At 49.4% G+C, this 19,099-nt stretch overlaps 1 protein-coding gene across 2 annotated transcripts in view; it reads left to right on the top strand.

Annotated features, from left to right (window-relative positions):
* The window catches only part of LOC102948165 (membrane-spanning 4-domains subfamily A member 4D), a 30,520-nt gene extending 20,657 nt beyond the window's left edge, over window positions 1-9,863 (top strand). For both annotated transcript variants that reach the window (XM_037901492.2, XM_043549548.1), the window contains exons 2-8: window positions 4,781-4,950; window positions 5,360-5,477; window positions 6,049-6,159; window positions 6,716-6,772; window positions 6,886-7,035; window positions 8,547-8,669; window positions 9,066-9,863. In XM_037901492.2, coding sequence (XP_037757420.1) covers window positions 5,418-5,477; window positions 6,049-6,159; window positions 6,716-6,772; window positions 6,886-7,035; window positions 8,547-8,669; window positions 9,066-9,113 — 549 coding nt within the window. In that variant the 5' untranslated portion in view covers window positions 4,781-4,950; window positions 5,360-5,417 and the 3' untranslated portion in view covers window positions 9,114-9,863. The remainder of the gene's footprint in view (window positions 1-4,780; window positions 4,951-5,359; window positions 5,478-6,048; window positions 6,160-6,715; window positions 6,773-6,885; window positions 7,036-8,546; window positions 8,670-9,065) is intronic.
* Window positions 9,864-19,099: the final 9,236 nt, after the last annotated feature.

Genomic DNA, 19,099 nt, shown 5'->3' on the forward strand with positions numbered 1-19,099 from the left:
TGATTTAACTGGGACTTGGTCCTGCTTTGAGCAGGGGGTTGGACTAGATGACCTTCTGGGGTCCCTTCCAACCCTGATATTCTATGATACTGTGTCAGGCAGGCCCATCCTGAAGGCAATACTTCTGAGCATGACAGTATCAGCCAGATTTTCAGTGAGCCTCTGTAAATTGTGTCATGCAAAATTTGTGAGATTTGTGAGAATTCTCTGGATGATGGCTTCACCCCTCCCCGCACTGTGTGGCTAACAGCGGGGAAGATTTCTGTTCAGCCACAAGCAAACAGCCCAGCAGGAACGGGCACCTCTGAACGTCCACTTACTAAAACCACCCTATTTCAACCAGGTGACCATGAATAATATCACTGTCCTGAGGGTAACACAGAGAGATAAAGAACAGATGTTGTTTGAATGCCAGCAAACACCGGGACCATACACTGCAATGCTTTGTTCTGCAATGATTCCCGACTATGTGCTACTGGCCTGGTGTGGTAAAGTGCCCTACCATGGAGGACGGAATAAGAAACCTTTTGCAAAGGCTTTGGGAGTACATCCAAGAGAGCTTTATGGAGATGTCCCTAGAGGATTTCCGCTCCATCCCCAGACTCATTAACAGACTTTTCCAGTAGCTGTACTGGCCGCTAATGCAAGAGCAAATTAATCATTAAACATGCTTGCTTTTAAACCATGTATAATATTTACAAAGGTACACTCACCAGAGGTCCCTTCTCTGCCTTCAGGATCCGGGAGCCTGCCTTGGGTGGATTCAGGGTGTACTGGGTCAAGGTCCAGGGTGCTAAACAGTTCCTGGCTGTTGGGGAAACCGGTTTCTCCTCTTGCTTGTTGTGAGCTATCTACAACCTCATCATCATCATCCTCTTCCTCGCCCCCAAAACCCGCTTCAGTGTTGTCTCCCACTCCTTCGACGGAGTAAAAGCACAAGGTTGGGATAGGGGTGGCTGCACCCCCTAGAATGGCATGCAGCTCATCATAGATGTGGCATGTCTGGGGCTCTGAACTGGAGCGGCCATTTGCCTTTCTGTTTGTTTTTTTTGGTAGGCTTGCCTGAGCTCCTTAATTTTCATGCGGCACTGCTGCGGGTCCCTGTTATAGCCTCTATCCTTCATGCCATCGGAGATTTTTTTCAAATATTTTGGCATTTCATCTTTTCGAACAGAGTTCTGCCAGCACGGATTCATCTCCCCATACAGCAATCAGATCCCATACCTCCCGTTCGGTCCATGCTGGAGCTCTTCGGTGATTCTGGGACTGCATGGTCTCTGTGATGATGCGCTCTGCATGGTGACCTGTGCAAGTGAGCTCGCCATGCTGGCCAAACAGGAAATGAGATTCAAAAGTTCACGAGCCTTTTCCTGTATACCTGGCCAGTGCATCTGAGTTGAGAGCGCTGTCCAGAGCAGTCACAACTGAGAACTCTGGGATAGCTCCCGGAGGCCAATACCGGCGAATTGCATCCACAGTACCCCAAATTCGACCCAGCAAGGCCGATTTCAGCACTAATCCCCTTGTTGGGGGTGGAGTAAATAAATAGATTTTAAGAGCCCTTTAAGTCGAAAAAAAGGGCTTCGTCGTGTGGACGGGTGCAGGGTTAAATTGAGGTAACACTGCTAAATTTGACCTAAACTCGTAGTATAGACCAGGCCTTAGAGTGAATAAATGAAGACTTGGCACAGCACTTCCGAAAGGTTGCCGACCCCTGGTATAGGCTATAGCTACTTAGCACGGCACTCTGTCCCCCTCTAGTGGTAGCTATGCCAACTAGAGCTTCTGTCTGCTACAGCTTTGGCTAAGAGCTGCCCCTTTTAGCTAGGGGCAGAAGAGGATCACGTATTAAGATCCAGAGGTCAAAGGTTCAATACTTGTTCCTGAGAACTGAACCCAGGGGGCATCAGTGTTACATTAAGGTAAAGACAAATATTGTAGGGTGACTTGACAGAATTCAAGTGCCCCAGGGGTCAGTCCTGGGACCGGTTTTGTTCAACATCTTTATTAATGATATGGATGATGGGATGGATTGCACCCTCAGCAAGTTCTCAGATGATACTAAACTGGTGGGGAGGGATAGCCCAGTGGTTTGAGCATTGGCCTGCTAAACACAGGGTTGTGAGTTCAATCCTTAAGGGGGGCCATTTAGGGATCTGAGGCAAAAATTGGGGATTGGTCCTGCTTTGAGCAGGGGGTTGGACTAGATGATCTCCTGAGGTCCCTTCCAACCCTGATATTCTATGATAGGGTCCAGAGTAACCTAGACAAATTGGAGGATTGGCTCAAAAGAAATCTGATGAGGTTCAACAAGGACAAGTGCAGAGTCATGCACTTAGGATGGAAGAATCCCATGCACCGCTATAGGCTGGGGACTGACTGGCTAAGCAGCAGTTCGGCAGAAAAGGACCTAGGGATTACAGTGGATGAGAAGCTGCATATGAGTCAGCAGTGTGCCCTTGTTGCCAAGAAGGCTAATGGCATATTTGGATTCATTATTAGGAGTCATTGCTAGCAGATCGAGGGAAGTGATTATTCCCCTCTATTCGGCACTGGTGAGGCAACATCTGGAGTACTGCGTCCAGATTTGGTCCCCCCACTACAGAAAGGATGTGGACAAACTGGAGAGAGTCCAGCGGAGGGCAACGAAAATGATCAGGGGGCTGGGGCACATGACTTATGAGGAGAGGCTGAGGGAACTGGGCTTATTTAGTCTACAGAAGAGAAGAGTGAGGGGGGATTTGATAGCAGCCTTCAACTGCCTGAAAGGGGGGGGTTCCAAAGAGGATGGAGCTTGGCTGTTCTCAGTGGTGGCAGATGACAGAACAAGGAGCAATGGTCTCAGGTTGCAGTGGGAAAGGTCTAGGTTGGATATTAGGAAACACTATTTCACTAGGAGGGTGGTGAAGCACTGGAATGGGTTCCCTAGTAGGTGGTGGAATCTCCATCCTTAGAGGTTTTTAAGGCCTGGCTTGACAAAGGGATGATTTAGTTGGTGTTGGTTCTGCTTTGAGCAGGGGGTTGGACTAGATGACCTCCTGAGGTCTCTTTCAACCCTAATCTTCTATGATTCTATGAATCAGTACCTATATGGAGTACGTAAACTTGAAAATTAAGGGCTCTTCAGTCTAGCAGACAAAGACTTACTTTCCAAGTGCTGTGGTGGATTCTCAATCACTAGCAAATTAAGTCAAGATTGGAAGTTTTTCCTAAGGATCGGTGCAATAAAAAAGATGGAGAAAAGTTGCTCTCTGTTGCCATAGAGGGCAGGACAAGAGGCAATGAGTTCAAACTAGAGCATGGCAGATTTAGATTAAACCTCAGGCAGAGCTTCCTAACTGTAAGAACAGTAGGACAATGGAACAGACTGTCTAGGGAGGTCGCGGAAGCTCCTTCCCTGGAGGTTTTCAAAAAGAGACATATGGCTGTCCAGCCTTGGAGGGCTTAGACACAACAAATCCTGCTTCTTGGCAGGGTGTTAGACTAGGTGGCCCTCCTTGTGGTCCCTTCTAACCCTGTGGTTCTATGATCTGTGCTAATTCAAACAGTAATGAATTCAGGGCAGCCCTGTGGCCTGTGCTAAGCAGGATGTCAGACTAGCTGATCACAGATGTCTCTTCTGGCCTTGGAATCTACTCTAGGTGGATGGTGCTGGCAGTAACTGAGAGAGTTGGTGTCTCTCTCTTACACTGTAATGTCTGCAGTGAATTGTATGTGGGTCTGTGATCCAGCCGTCCCTACTCCAGGCCCCAGCACTGATTGTTCTAGGAGTGGTGGGAGGGAATGATGGGTGCTGGTGAGGTGCAGGGAGGTAGCTGTGCACTAGCAGAATTGGTAGTCTCCTGGCCACAAAACCAAACCCACAAGGTTTACTGGTTGTGCATGGCTGATAGGGTTGCTCCCAGAGAGAAGCCTTCCAAATCAACAGCCACTTGCAGCAGCTTCCCCCAGCTGGGTCCTCTGCCTGGCCTGGAGGGGGCAAGGGCTGGGATTGCAACAGGTTGGTGTGGGGCTCTTGGAAGGGCATAGAGAAATGTCGCTGTCTATTGGGAAGTGAGGAGGCTGCTTGGGGCCAGGGTGTTTGTCTACCTGGGAGGTGTGTTGGGTGGGGGCAGATGCAGAAAACGGCCCTGTGATTAGGCTGATTGTGGGGGGCGGGCCCTGCAGCATGGGAACAATGCCAGCCCCTGCCCCCTCAGTAGATAATTATCACCCTGGGTGTGACTGCCTGAAAAACTGTCCAAGAGGGGTGAAGGCTGTGTGTGGGGAGCAGGATACCTGCCTTGGTGGGAAGACAGAGTGTTGTGTGGGTTCAATTGGGAGAGCTAGGGATGGGGTGGGGGGAGATGTGTGTACATCCTGGAGGAGATTGGGGCTGGGGGCAGCTCTCCAGGAATGGCTGGTAGTTGTGATAATCTCTCCCTGAGGGCGGAAGGGTAGTGGGGGAGAGGGGTGATCTCCCTGTCGTGGCCATCTTGGTGTACGTCTCTTTTCCTGGTGGCCCTTCCCAACATATTCACATTTCCAGAATGGCAGATCCCCTCAACCACCCTGCAGCCATCCCCTGGAGCCACCCAGCCCCATAGGCAGCTGCATGGCTTGGCCCCCAGATGGGCCATGCCCCTTGGCTCCTGAGGCACTGTGACCTTCCCTGGGCTGGATGGGAGCTGACAGGCCCCTTCCCGCCTCCGGCTCCCCACGCAGGGGGAGAGCAGGAGCACAGTGACTGTGCAGGGCAGCATGTGCTGAGTTGTGCTGAAAGCTCCTTCTCTGTGCTAAGCATCCGGCAGCCCCACAGGAGGTTGGGACACTTCCTGGCAGGCCTCCAAGGAGACACAAGGGATCAGATCAGTCTGGGGGGAGCAGCAGGAGAACCAGGCGTAAAGCTGGTGATTGGAACCCACACTGTGAGCCTGGAGCCCACCTCAGTGCCAGGACAGAGAGACCCAGGTGAGTGTGGAGAGGGAGGTGTGTGTGTGTGTGTTGGGGGGGTCAATGGGGAGGGCAGTGGATGGGATGAGGGTTTGGGGGCTGGATCACTAAAAGAAAGACTGGCCTCAGGGGGGTGAAGGACCCTCTGGGACAGGACAGGACCCCTGGCCCTCATTCCCCCTGACCAGAGGAGTCTCTCATCCTGGGACACCTAAATCTGTGCCCCTATCATAGTCCCCTCTGCTTCCAACTTGTCTCCTAGCTAGAGACCAGCCTGTTCACCCTCCCTTGGGGCTTTCCCAACAGGGACCAGGCAGATACTCCTGGGATGCCTCTCTCATAAGGGGGCTGCATCGGCTGGGGTGGGGGAGATGTGTCTGCTCCATGTCCTCCTCAGATTGACACTACTCCATTACCCCCTTCACAGGCTCGTTTGCAGGAGTCCACTCGGGGATTGTTCCATGTAACCACGCCCGGGGACCACCATGCCAGAGCTGGAATCCCTGCAACACAGCTTCCTCGGGGTGCAGCCCAGAGTCTTTGGGGTGAGGCCTTTCCCAGGGAGACACAGAGCTGGGGCTTCCCTCCCATGTCTCCTGCCTTGGTCTCCCTGATGTTCCCTCAGCCAACAGCTGGGGCAGAGCTCCCAGACCTGGCTCTGTGGGCAATGGGGACCCAGCTCTTTTGCTATCCCTTAGAGATGAGGGTGGCACCCTGGGGGATGTGGAGAAGGTGGGTGGGGATCCAGCAGTGCCACTACCTGCTCTGGGAATACAGAGAGGCCAATCTTCTCCCGGGCCTGCTCCTCTGCTGCCAGGACTCCAATCATCCATCTAAGTGTCCCAAGTAGCCCTATGGGCTCTGCACTGGCCCATAGGGCTACTTGGGATCCCTTCTGATAAGGCTTGAAACTCAGAAGAGTGGGGGCAAGCAAATGCCCATGTGGTTTATCAGCACACACCCCCCCCAGCCCTGATGCCTGGCTCAGCAAGGCTGGCTTGTGCTCCCTGCGTTCCAAGGGATGGCATCCCTGCATGTTGGTATCTGACTGGCATCCTTAGTGACTGTGATGCTCCCAGCCCCCTTGCCAATGGCTGCAGCATCTCTCATTGCCAGGCGGTGCTAGTGGTGGTGGGGCTGCTGCAGATGGCCTTTGGAACCCTCTTCGTCATCGACAACTGCGCTTACACGGATAGTGTCGGCATCCACTTCTTCCCAGGAATGCTGGTAAGAGAATGAGTTGTCTCAAAAAGAACAGGAGTACTTGTGGCACCTTAGAGACTAACAAATTTATTAGAGCATAAGCTTTCGTGGGCTACAGCCCACTTCATCAGATGCATAGAATGGAACATATAGTAAGAATATATATATATATATACAGAGAAGGTGGAAGTTGCCATACAAACTGTAAGAGGCTAATTAATTAAGATGAGCTATTATCAGCAGGAGAAAAAAACTTTTGTAGTGATAATCAAGATGGCCCATTTAGACAGTGAACAAGAAGGCGTGAGGATACTTAACTTAGGGAAATAGATTCAATATGTTGTCTCAGCTGCCCCTGCTGGCCCACCCACCCACACTTCAGTGCCCTTCAATCCTGACCTATAGCCCCCCTGCCCTGGGCTCCCCACATGCAGAACTCTGGTGCCTCTCAATCCCAGTCCTGCACCTCCTGCAGCTCTGCAGAGGCCCTGCAGTGCCAGCCCTGCTTTCCTAGTGCTGAGTAGCCGTCTCTCCCACAAAGCCCTGACTGTTACTCCTTGTGCTCTGACTCTTTCCCTAGTTATTCTTGGCTGGCATCATTGCCATCGCTGCTGACAGAGCACCTAGCATGGCCCTGGTGAGTGATCAATCCTGTTCCTCTGTTTCTCTTTCTTTCTCCTTCCCCGCGCCACTCCCTTAGGCACCATGTTGATCCATAGCAGCATTGCCCATAGTTCTGCTGTCTTCCAGGTGAAGGCCTGTCTGGTGATCCAGATTATTGCTGCAACTGTTGTCATGGTGATCAACTTCCTCTACATGAGGGACCTGCTCTCCTATCTCAGTTTTGCCTGTGACCTCCAGGACCAACTCCAGAACTGCCGTGTGCACGATCAGATCCTGGTGGGTTCCCCCTCCCCCCCGCCCCCCGATCCCGTGTCTAGCCCTGCCTTGTTCTGGGAGGCCATTGACTGTTTTCTGGGGGAGATATATGATCCTGGGGGATTCAGTCTCCATCTTCTTTTATGCCTGGGCTTCCACTCCACCCCCTCAGTTGCTGTAGATCTGAAGGCCAGGGTGGACTATTGTGATCATCTACTCTGACCTCCCGCATAGCATGGGCCAGAGAATGTCATGTCTTAGGTTTTTCTCTCACCCCATTACTGTAGTATCTGAACACCTTACATGCTTTAATGTATGGATCCTGGGAGACAGGGCTGTGCTATTATCTCCATCTTACAGATGGGAAAGGCAAACTCTCATCACGCCTAAATACTCATGAGGATCTGGGCCTAAGTGACTTGCCGTAGATCACACAGGACATGGATGTCAGAGCCAGGGATGGTTGGACCACCCTTCCTCTCCCACTAATTGGACTTTACCCAATAATTTCTGCCCAGCTGAACCCAATACCTTGTGGGTTGAATTGCAGCATCTATCTTAGAGATCTAGTCTCAATTTAAGAACTCCAACTGGATTTCAGCCAATGGGAAGCCGTCCCAGTGGTCCAGTGTTCCAAGATAGGAGCCCCCCACCACTAAAGCCACTGGATATCTTTGGGGAATTGTGAGGGTTTTGTTTTTTCAAAATCCTGCTCAATTCTTCTTTTCCTCCCACCCCACCCAAGTTTGTATTGGAAAATCTGTGGGATAGTCCCTCAATTCCCCCCGACATGAATAGGACGGTTGGCGTTTGTATTGGAGGTTACTAGAAATCAAGTTGACTTTTACTTGTCTGATCATTCTGAGTTTTCAAACAATTCTACTGACTTTATGCAATGTGCCTCTGAAGCTGCATGTCTAAATTAGTGCAATCTGGGACTCAGGCGAGCTGGATTGAAGAAACCTTGTGGTTAAGGCACTGATCTGGAAGCCAGGAGTTCTGGGTTGAGTTCCTCAGTCTGCCACAAACTTTCTGTCTGACCTTGGACAAGTCACTTCATCTCTCATTGTCTCAGTTCCCCATCTATAAAATGGGGATAACAGTCCTTCTGGTCTCCCAGCTTTTGCCTGTCATGACTATTTAGACTGTAAGATCTCTGGGACACAGATCATCTCTTACAATCTACTCTTAGGACAATGGGATCCCAAGCTTATAGGTCCTACTGTAATATTAAATTATAATCGTAGTCTGGTAAAGTGCCCAGCACATATTAGGTGCTGCATAACTAATAAATGAATGATGACTATTAAATATTCACACAGTGTAGAATTTCTATGGTGTACATTTCCTATAGTCCCCGGCATCACTTACAAGGGGGCTGGATGAAGCTCTTAAAAAGATATTGCAGTAGTATAAGGGACCATCCTCCACAGACTGCCTGTGGGGATGGATGTAGTTGTACACTCTAGTTTCTATGCTGGTTTCCAGGGAATTGTCTGTCTGTAACTCTCTGTCCCTGGTCTGTTCTCTAGATCTACTGCACAGGCATGCGGGGCATTGCACTGTTCACAGCGACTCTGGGGTTGTGCCTCACTTTTTCTCTGGCAGCGTTTGGATGCAAAGCTGTCTGTTACCAGAACTCTGAAGATGATGTGGTAATTAAACAGCAGCTGAATAGGGGAGAAGGGGAAGAGAGAGAGAGAATAGGAAACTGGGATTTTTATTTTAACAAAATAGCTATAACTACAGACACATACAGCTCCAGTTTCAGCTTTGTCTCTCTTGCTGACTGCAGGCTGTGCCTTGCTGGAACTTTATACAGCACAGACACCTAGTGGTAATACAGTACACATAAATTATATCATTACACAGACGGTGGGTGAGAATGGAGGGAGGACTGGGGTGAAGTTCCCAGGTACATTGCCTTTTCATAGCAGGGCAATCAGGATAGGTGGGTGCTGGGAGGAAGCAGGATGGCAGCCTGGGGGTTGGGTTTCATCACTGCTGTACTTATGGATTACTCAGCACGCTCTGTTTCATTTCTTTTCCAGCCCATTGTTGTCCTTAGCTCTCATGAGGTAAAAGCAGATCCTGAGTGAGAGGGGCCCTCTTCGTGCCACCAGCCTGAGTGACATCATCAGACAGCTCCCCCAATGGAGATCCCAGTGGTTTCCCTGCCCTGAGCAAGTGCTGCTTCACTTGTGAGCAATAACCCATGGCAAGGGGAGGGGCCAAGTACCCAAGCAGTGCAGGATGCTGTGCCAAGGGGCAAAGCCAGGCAGACCTTCTCCTTAGTAGAGATTGGCAGATTTCCCACCAACCCCTGCCACAGTGACCATTCCCACTGGCTTCTCCACCCAGCTGGCAAACGGCCTGGATTCTCCCCTGGTCAATAAATGGCCTCTATTTCCTCACCTGGGTACAATTAAAAACTGTACCCAGCTAGGCAAAAATACAGTCCACTGGCCAAACAGATCAGAACACTTCCATGCCCCTAGGCCACTCAGCTCCAAAGGAGTGAGAAAGGATGGGGTTATCCACCTGAACAAAGCCACTGGGCCATTTGCAGCCCTGGCCTAGGGAGATGCCCCAACACTGACTCCAAAGGGAGTCTGCACCCATTTACATCTGGACTGAATTTGACCTGTTTTGTCACCACGTTACATGATGGTACATTATTCCCCAATGGGACCTGTTAATATAGGGCAGTACCATCAAAAGTGGGTGTATGCAGGGATAATAGAGGTGGTGGTACTTGGTGAGTGTGTCTTCAGGGCATCAACTTGACCTGGGTTATTGCTGATCTAAAATGTCTCTTGCTTTCATTTTTTAAACAAATTAAACATTTAATTAAACCCCAGAGTTCCTTCTATTTCTGGTGTATCAGGAAAATAATCTTCCATGGATGCAGTGCTTCCCATCCTGATGGATGCCACAGTCCTGACTTCAGAATGGTTCTATACACTAGAGCTGAGCAATCATTGGAATTTCCATCCCATAGGAAGTTCTGACATTTTGATGCTTGTTTCCATCTAAATCAGGACAAAATATTAATTCTTCACTGAACACAAAGTTCTGAAAATTTTTAATTCAGAAATGTGTAAACATTCCTTTTGCCATTTGCTATTGAAATGTTTTGAGATACTTCAGTATTTACAGCATATACCTTAGATGCTGTAGTGCCTCATGGGAGTTATAGTTTGGATGCATGATGCCCTCATTCTTCTTTAAGGGCTTTGTTCTCTTGCTGGACTACATTTCCCATCATGCATCATGCAGCTTGGTTAGAGGGGAGGCTGAGTGGCATCATCTTTGAAAACTCATGGCGATCGGGGGAGGTCCCGGACGACTGGAAAAAGGCTAATGTAGTGCCTATCGTTAAAAAAGGGAAGAAGGAGGATCTTGGGAACTACAGGCCAGTCAGCCTCACCTCACTCCCTGGAAAAATCATGGAACAGGTCCTCAAGGAATCAATTCTGAAGCACTTAGAGGAGAGGAAAGTGATCAGGAACAGTCAGCATGGATTCACCAAGGGCAAGTCATGACTTGGCCTGACTAATCTAATTGCCTTCTATGATGAGATAACTGGCTCTGTGAATGAGGGGAAAGCAGTGGACGTGTTGTTCCTTGACTTTAGCAAAGCTTTTGACATGGTCTCCCACAGTATTCTTGCCAGCAAGTTAAAGTATGGACTGGATGAATGGACTATAAAGTGGATAGAAAGCTGGCTAGATTGTCGGGCTTAACGGGTAGTGATCAATGGCTCCATGTCTAGTTGGCAGCTGGTATCAAGCGGAGTGCCCCAAGGTCAGTCCTGGGGCCAGTTTTGTCCAATATCTTCATTAATGATCTGGAGGATGGTGTGGATTGCACCCTCTGCAAGTTTGCAGATGACACTAAACTGGGAGGAGAGTTAGATACGTTGGAGGGTAGGGATAGGATACAGGGGGCCCTAGACAAATTAGAGGATTGGGCCAAAAGAAATCTGATGAGGTTCAACAAGGACAAGTGCAGAGTCCTGCACTTAGGATGGAAGAATCCCATGCACCGCTGCAGACTAGAGACCGAATGGCTAGGCAACAGTTCTGCAGAAAAGGACCTAGGGGTTACAGTGGACGAGAAGCTGGATATGAGTCAACAGTGTGTCCTTGTTGCCAAGAAGGCCAATGGCATTTTGGGATGTATAAGTAGGGGCATTGCCAGCAGAGCGAGGGATGTGATCGTTCCCCTTTGTTCGACATTGGTGAGGCCTCATCTGGAATACCATGTCCATTTTTGGGCCCCACACTACAAGAAGGATGTGAAAAAATTGGAAAATATCCAGCGGAGGGCAACAAAAATGATTAGGGGGCTGGAGCACATGACTTATGAGGAGAGGCTGAGGGAACTGGGATTGTTTAGTCTGCAGAAGAGAAGAATGAGGGGGGATTTGATAGCTGCTTTCAACTACCTGAAAGGGGGTTCCAAAGAGGATGGATCTAGACTGTTCTCAGTGGTCATTCTCTTTAGTCCTGCTGACAGTCGTATTTTACCGTCTTCTGGCGAGCAGCCAGGAGATGAGGATGGCTAGCAGTCTTACTGCACTGTCTGCTGCGAGCCAAGATGTAAAAGACAGATGGAGTGGATCAAAACAAGAAATAGACCAGATTTGTTTTGTATTCATTTGCTCCCCCTCCCTTCCTCCCTCCATGAAATCAACGGCCGACAATTGTTTTGGTGAGGTCTGTCAGGGGCACCTTGAAAAGTTTAATGGAGATTCAGTCCTGCCTGGAATACGAGAGGGCGGGATAGCTCAGTGGGTTGAACATTGGCCTACTAAACCCAGGGTTTTGAGTTCAAGCCTTGAGGGGGCCATTCTGTGTGACAGTTTTTTTGTTTCTCCTTGATGTAAGGCCACCCCCTTTGTTGATTTTCATTCCCTGTAAGCCAACCCTGTAAGCCATGTCGTCGGTCACCCCTCCCTCCGTCAGAGCAACGGCAGACAATCGTTCCGCGCCTTTTTTCCGTGAAGACGCCATACCATGGCAAGCATGGAGCCCGCTCAGATCACTTTGGCAAGTAGGAGCACTTTAAACACCATGCGCATTATCCAGCAGTATATGCAGCACCAGAACCTGCCAAACCACAACCGAGCGAGTAGGCAATGTCAGCGTGGAGACAAGAGTGATGAGGACACGGACACAGACTTCTCTCGAAACAGGGGCCCTGGCATTGTGGGCATCATAGTGCTAATGGGAAAGGTTCATGCCGTGGAATGCTGACTCTGGGCCCGGGAAACAAGCACAGACTGGTGGGACCGCATAGTGTTGCAGGTCTGGGACGATTCCCAGTAGCTGCAAAAATTTTGCATGTGTAAGGGCACTTTCATGGAACTTTGTGACCTGCTTTCCCCTGCCCTGAAGCACCAGAATACCAAGATGAGAGCAGCCCTCACAGTTGAGAAGTGAGTGGCAATAGCCTTGTGGAGGCTTGCAACGCCAGACAGCTACCGGTCAGTCGGGAATCAATTTGGAGTGGGCAAATCTACTGTGGGGGTTGCTGTGATGCAAGTAGCCAACACAATCAAAGATCTGCTGATATCAAGGGTAGCAAGTCTGGGAAATGTGCAGGCCATAGTGGATGGCTTTGCTGCAATAGGATTCCCTAACTGTGGTGGGGTCATAGACGGAACCCATATCCCTATCTTGGAACCGGAGCACCAAGGCAGTGAGTACATAAACCAAAAGGGGTACTTTTCAATGGTGCTGCAAGCACTGGTGGATCACAAGGGACGTTTCACCAACATCAACGTGGGATGGCCGGGAAAGGTACATGGTGCTCGCATCTTCAGGAACTCTGATCTGTTTCAAAAGCTGCAGGAAGGGACTTTCTTCCCAGACCAGAAAATAACCATTGCGGATGTTGAAATGCCTATAGTTCTCCTTGGGGACCCAGCCTACCCCTTAATGCCATGGCTCATGAAGCCATACACAGGCAGCCTGGACAGTAGTCAGGAGCTGTTCAACTACAGGCTGAGCAAGTGCAGAATGGTGGTAGAATGTGCATTTGGACGTTTAAAAGCGCGCTGGCGCAGTTTACTGACTCAGTTAGACCTCAGCGAAACCAATATTCCCATTGTTATTGCTGCTTGTTGTGCGCTCCACAATATCTGTGAGAGGAAGGGGGAGATGTTTATGGCAGGGTGGGAGGTTGAGGCAAATTGCCTGGCAGCTGGTTACGCGCAGCCAGACACCAGGGTGGTTAGAAGAGCACAGGAGGGTGCGGTGCGCATCAGAGAAGCTTTGAAAACCAGTTTCATGACTGGCCAGGCTACGGTGTGAAAGTTCTGTTTGTTTCTCCTTGATGAACCCCCGCCCCCCCCGTTGGTTCACTCTACTTCCAAGTAAGCTAACCCCCCTCCCCCCTTCGATCACCACTTGCAGAGGCAATAAAGTCATTGTTGCTTCACATTCATGCATTCTTTATTAATTCATCACACAAAGAGGGGAATAACTGCCAAGGTAGCCCGGGAGGGGTGGTGGAGGAGGGAAGCACCAGGTGGGGTGGTGGAGGAGGAAAGGAGAAGGCCACACAGCACTTTAAAACTTATGATTGCCAGCCTTCTGTCGCTTGGGCAATCCTCTGGGGTGGAGTGGCTGGGTGGCCGGAGACCCCCACCGTGTTCTTAGGCGTCTGGGTAAGGAGGCTATGGAACTTGGGGAGGAGGGCGGTTGGTTACACAGGAGCTGTCGCGGCAGTCTGTGCTCCAGCTGCCTTTTCTGCAGCTCAACCATACGCTGGAGCATATTAGTTTGACCCTCTAGCAGCGTCAGCATTGAATGCTGCCTCCTCTCATCACGCTGCCACCACCTATCATCTTCAGCCCGCCACTTACTCTCTTCAGCCCACCACTTCTGCTTGCATTCATTTTGTGCTTTCCTGCACTACGACATTGTCTGCCTCCATTCATTCGTCTGTGCTCTGTCAGTGTGGGAGGACAGCATAAGGTCGGAGAACATTTCATCACGAGTGTGTTTTTTTCGCCTACTAATCTTCGCTAGCCTCTGGGAAGGAGAAGATCCTGTGATCCTTGAAACACATGCAGCTGGTGGAGGAAAAAAAAGGGACAGTGGTATTTAAAAAGACATATTTTATAGAATAATGGGTACACTCTTTCTTTCACGGTAAACCTTGCTGTTAACATTACATACATAGCACATGTGCTTTCGTTACAAAGTCACATTTTGCCTCCCCCCACCGCATGGCTAACCCCTCCCTCCTCTTCCTTCCCCCCACTGTATGGCTAACAGCGGGGAACATTTCAGTTCAGCCACAGGCAAACAGCCCAGCAGGAATGGGCACCTCTGAATGTCCCCTTAAGAAAAGCACCCTATTTCAACCAGGTGACCATGAATGATATTACTCTCCTAAGGATAACACAGGAGTAAAGTGTCCTACCATGGTGGATGGAATAAGGCTGCTCTCCCCAGAAACCTTTTGCAAAGGCTTTGGGAGTACATCCAGGAGAGCTTTATGGAGATGTCACTGGAGGATTTCCCCTCCATCCCCAGACATGTTAACAGACTTTTCCAGTAGCTATACTGGCTGTGAATGCCAGGGCAAATTAATCATTAAACATGCTTGCTTTTAAACCATGTATACTATTTAAAAAGGTACACTCACCAGAGGTCCCTTCTCCACCTGGCAGGTCCGGGAGGCAGCCTTGGGTGGGTTCGGGGGGTACTGGCTCCAGGTCCAGGGTGAGAAACAGTTCCTGGCTGTCAGAAAAACCAGTTTCTCCACTTGCTTGCTGTGAGCTATCTACAACCTCATCATCATCATTTTCCTTGTCCCTAAAATCTGCTTCCATGTTGTCTCCATCTCCATTGACGGAGTCAAAGCACAGGGTTGGGGTAGTGGTGGCTGAACCCCCTAAAATGGCATGCAGCTCATCATAGAAGCCACATGTTTGGGGCTCTGACCCGATGCGGCCGTTTGCCTCTCTGGTTTTCTGGTAGGCTTGCCTCAGCTCCTTAAGTTTCACATGGCACTGCTTCGGGTTCCTGTTATGGCTTCTATCCTTCATGCCCTGGGAGATTTTGGCAAATGTTTTGGCATTTCGAAAACTGGAATGTAGTTCTGATAGCATGGATTCCTCTCCCCATACAGTGATCAGATCCCGTACCTCCCGTTCGGTCCATGCTGGAGCTCTTTTGTGATTCTGGGACTCCATCATAGTCACCCCTGCTGATGACCTCTGCACTCACCTGCAGCTTGCCACGCTGGCCAAACAGGAAATGAGATTCAAAAGTTCGTGGGCCTCTTCCTGTCTACCTGGCCAGAGCATCTGAGTTGAGAGTGCTGTCCAGAACGGTCGCAATGGAGCATTCTGGGATAGCTCCCCGAGGCCAATACTGGCGAATTGCATTCACACTACCCCAAATTCGACCAGGCAAGGCCAATTTCAGCGCTAATCCCCTTGTCAGGGGGTGGAGTAAAGAAATCGATTTTAAGAGCCCTTTAAGTAAAAAGAAAGGGCTTCGTCATGTGGACGGGTGCAGGGTTAAATCAATTTAACGCTGCTAAATTCGACCTCAACTCCTAGTGTAGACCAGGGCTTGGTCCTGTTTCTAAGAAGACTAGATCAAAGCAAACTAACCAACCAATGCCTGGAAGCTGACACTATTTTTTGTTGCATGAACACAGCATGAAATGTTTTTTTTTAAAACCGAGCCTGGGCTATCACTGATACAATCTTGTCATGGTAAAATTAAGCATTTGTACCAATGGCATATTACAGACGCTGAGTTTTTCATTCAGTCAGGAAGTGCCAGAGATTTAGGCCTTGGCTACACTTGCAAGTTAGAGTGCATTATATCAGCCCCAGGAGCCCTAACTCCTGAGGTGTCCACACTGGCAAGGCACTTAGAGTGCCTGGATTCTGCAGCTGGAGCGCGTCTGGTAATCCACCTACATGACAAGCATAGAGCTTTCTGTGCCCAGGCTGGAGCACCGGGGTATTAGTATGGTGATGTGTTGCATTACTGTGCTGTGATTGGCCTCCGGAAATGTCCCATAATCCACTGAAGTCAAGTGACCACTCTGGTCATTGTTTTGAACATGGTACAGAACCAACTCCCACAGGGGATCACTCCAAAACCTTCCTCCTCAGAAAAGCTTTTCCAGCTGTGAAGGGATAAATACCCCATCTTGGCTTTGAAAGGGTTAATTGGCATGAGGATAATTAACTCATCTACCTGCCCCTGCAGGCCTAATTAAAGATGGAGCCCAGCTGGAGAAGAAGCTGCAAAGCGGTGACTATAAAGAAAGGAAGCACAGATTAGGAGGAGGCTGCTGGGGCAAAGGGAAAGAATGTCCAGTCCCTCTCTGGGGATGGGTGACTAGGGAGATGAGGAAGGTCAAGGGGGAAGCCCAGGGGGAGAGTGAGGTAGCACTGGCATCCTTTTCTGAGTAGAGAAGTCGGGTAGGAGGCTGGCAGAGGCAGGCTGTGGTGGTAAGCCCTGATAATAGGTCAGGCTCTGAACGTCCAGGGAGAGAACCCTGGAGCATTTCAACAGAGGAAGAGACACAAGGTCAAGCCTAGGGAGGGCAGAAGCGGGTTTATATTTGTCTTTCGGTTTGGGATTTTGGTGGGGGAGGGTCCTGAGAGAAGGGTGAACTTCAAGAGGTGGGGGTGTTATGCTTATAAGAAGCACATGGAATCTTTTTAAAGGGGATAAGGTAATATGCCACATTTATTGAGAGTACAATTTAAGCATTGAAATCAGCATATGCTTCCACTCACACTCCAAAAGGTTCTGCAGCTGGATCTTAAAGTTACCAGTCCTTAGTGTTGCTCGGTCAGTTCCAGTGGCCAGCTGAAACTGCACACGAGGGAGGGGAGCTGGGCCTCTGTCAAACGTGTTCGAAGCTCTGATGTTGATGCAGAACGAACCCAAAGTCCCATAGCAATACACACTTCTTTTATAGTGATAAGTTCCCATACAAGTCTATCAACCTTGCTGGGTCATACCGGAACTGTCAATCACGAGGTATTCAAAGTTGCTCTTAATTAGTATTATTTTGAGTTGATACCGGGAGGTTCTGCAGCTGTTTCTTATCTTGTCCCTTTGGCTCCACTCCTTACCTCCTCCTTGGAGTGTGTGCCTTTGCTTGAGGGTCGTCAATCTGCCATCTGGGTGATTGATAATAAAGTTGGTGCCTCTTGACTCCTCCACTCCCTTCTTGACCATCCAGCCTAGTTGTCCTTTCTCAGTTAATTACCATACATTCTTCACTCACACCAAACAGTAAATAAGGCAATTACAGCCATAAAACTCCTATCCTTCTAAGAACAAATGTTAACACAATCAGCAAAGAATAAACTCAGAACAATTTCTTTTTACTAATTCAAGGCTACAATTTCTTCTTACTAATTCAAAGCTAGCAAAATGGAGTATATGGCAAAATAAGCAAAATGGAGTACAATTTTACTTTAAACAATTTCTTCCCATTAGGCTTTTGGCCTACGGGGGCAGGAGAAGGCCTGGAAAAGAGGCTACTCTAGGAAGAACTCCAGGCAGGTAGCAACAAGGAGCCTGAGGGAGCAGACCTTGGGAGGATTATAGGATGAAGGTTGTGTGACATGCCTTGACATTAGAGGGTAAGGAGTTTTGAGAGCTCTGACATAAGGACCATGGGTCCCACAGCAAACTCAAGGAGTGGGAATATTAGTTTTTGGACTTTGTTACCCCAAAAGGGGTGGAACTAAAACGTGACCTGATTGAGTTGTGAGAAGATATGAACCACAGTGGGACTGGAGCAACCATGGACATGGGGTGCTAGAAACAAAAGACCTGCTACACCATGCCCACCCATGAGGGGGTGCACCTGCTGTGAGTCAAGTCTTGTACACTGACATAAGAATGATGCTTGTCCAACAATCAACCCCCCCCCACCTCAAGCAGAGTTTGGACCCTCTCAAGCGAGCAGTGCCAAATTCTGTTTCTCTCTGGCCATGTGATGGGAACTTGCCAATCCTGGTGATGATGGTGTCTTCTTAGGACGGAAGAACCCAATGCACAGCTGCAGACTAGGGACCGAATGGCTAGGCAGCAGTTCTGCGGAAAAGGACCTAGGGGTGACAGTGGATGAGAAGCTGGATATGAGTCAGCAGTGTGCCCTTGTTGCCAAGAAGGCCAATGGCATTTTGGGATGCATACGTAGGGGCATTGCCAGCAGATCGAGGGACGTGATCGTTCCCCTCTATTCGACATTGGTGGGGCCTCATCTGGAGTACTGTGTCCAGTTTTGGGCCCCACACTACAAGAAGGACGTGGATAAATTGGAGAGAGTCCAGCGAAGGGCAACAAAAATGATTAAGGGTCTGGAACACATGACTTATGAGGAGAGGCTGAGGGAACTGGGATTGTTTAGTCTGCGGAAGAGAAGAATGAGGGGGGATTTGATAGCTGCTTTCAACTACCTGAGAGGTGGATCCAGAGAGGATGGTTCTAGACTATTCTCAGTGGTAGAAGATGACAGGACAAGGAGTAATGGTCTCAAGTTGCAGTGGGGGAGGTTTAGGTTGGATATTAGGAAAAACTTTTTCACTAAGAGGGTGGTGAAACACTGGAATGCGTTACCTAGGGAGGTGGTAGAATCTCCTTCCTTGGAAGTTTTTAAGGTCAGGCTTGACAAAGCCTTGGCTGGGATGATTTGATTGGGGATTGGTCCTGCTTTGAGCAGGGGGTTGGACTAGATGACCTCCTGAGGTCCCTTCCAACCCTGATATTCTATGATTCTATGATTCTATGCAGAACCCAATAGGCTCTGTGCCAGCTCAGTTCGGCCAGTGGGCCTCACATGGCAGGAGTGAGGTTAAAGCCTAACCCATCAGTGGGAGTATGTAGCAGGCACGTGTGCTTTTGGGAAGTGGGGGTTACACCCCTACAAAATCTGTGGCTGGAAAGGGCTTTGCAGTAGAGCCCTTTGAATAATCTATTTTGTGGGGTACCAAAATGGGGTACCAAAATGTTACGGGGGGGGGGGGGGGTTCACTTTTGATTGAACCACAACAAAAATAATTTCAACATTTTTGGCAAAC

This window comes from Chelonia mydas, chromosome 6 (genome assembly GCF_015237465.2).
Source record: "Chelonia mydas isolate rCheMyd1 chromosome 6, rCheMyd1.pri.v2, whole genome shotgun sequence".
NCBI lineage: Eukaryota > Metazoa > Chordata > Testudines > Cheloniidae > Chelonia > Chelonia mydas.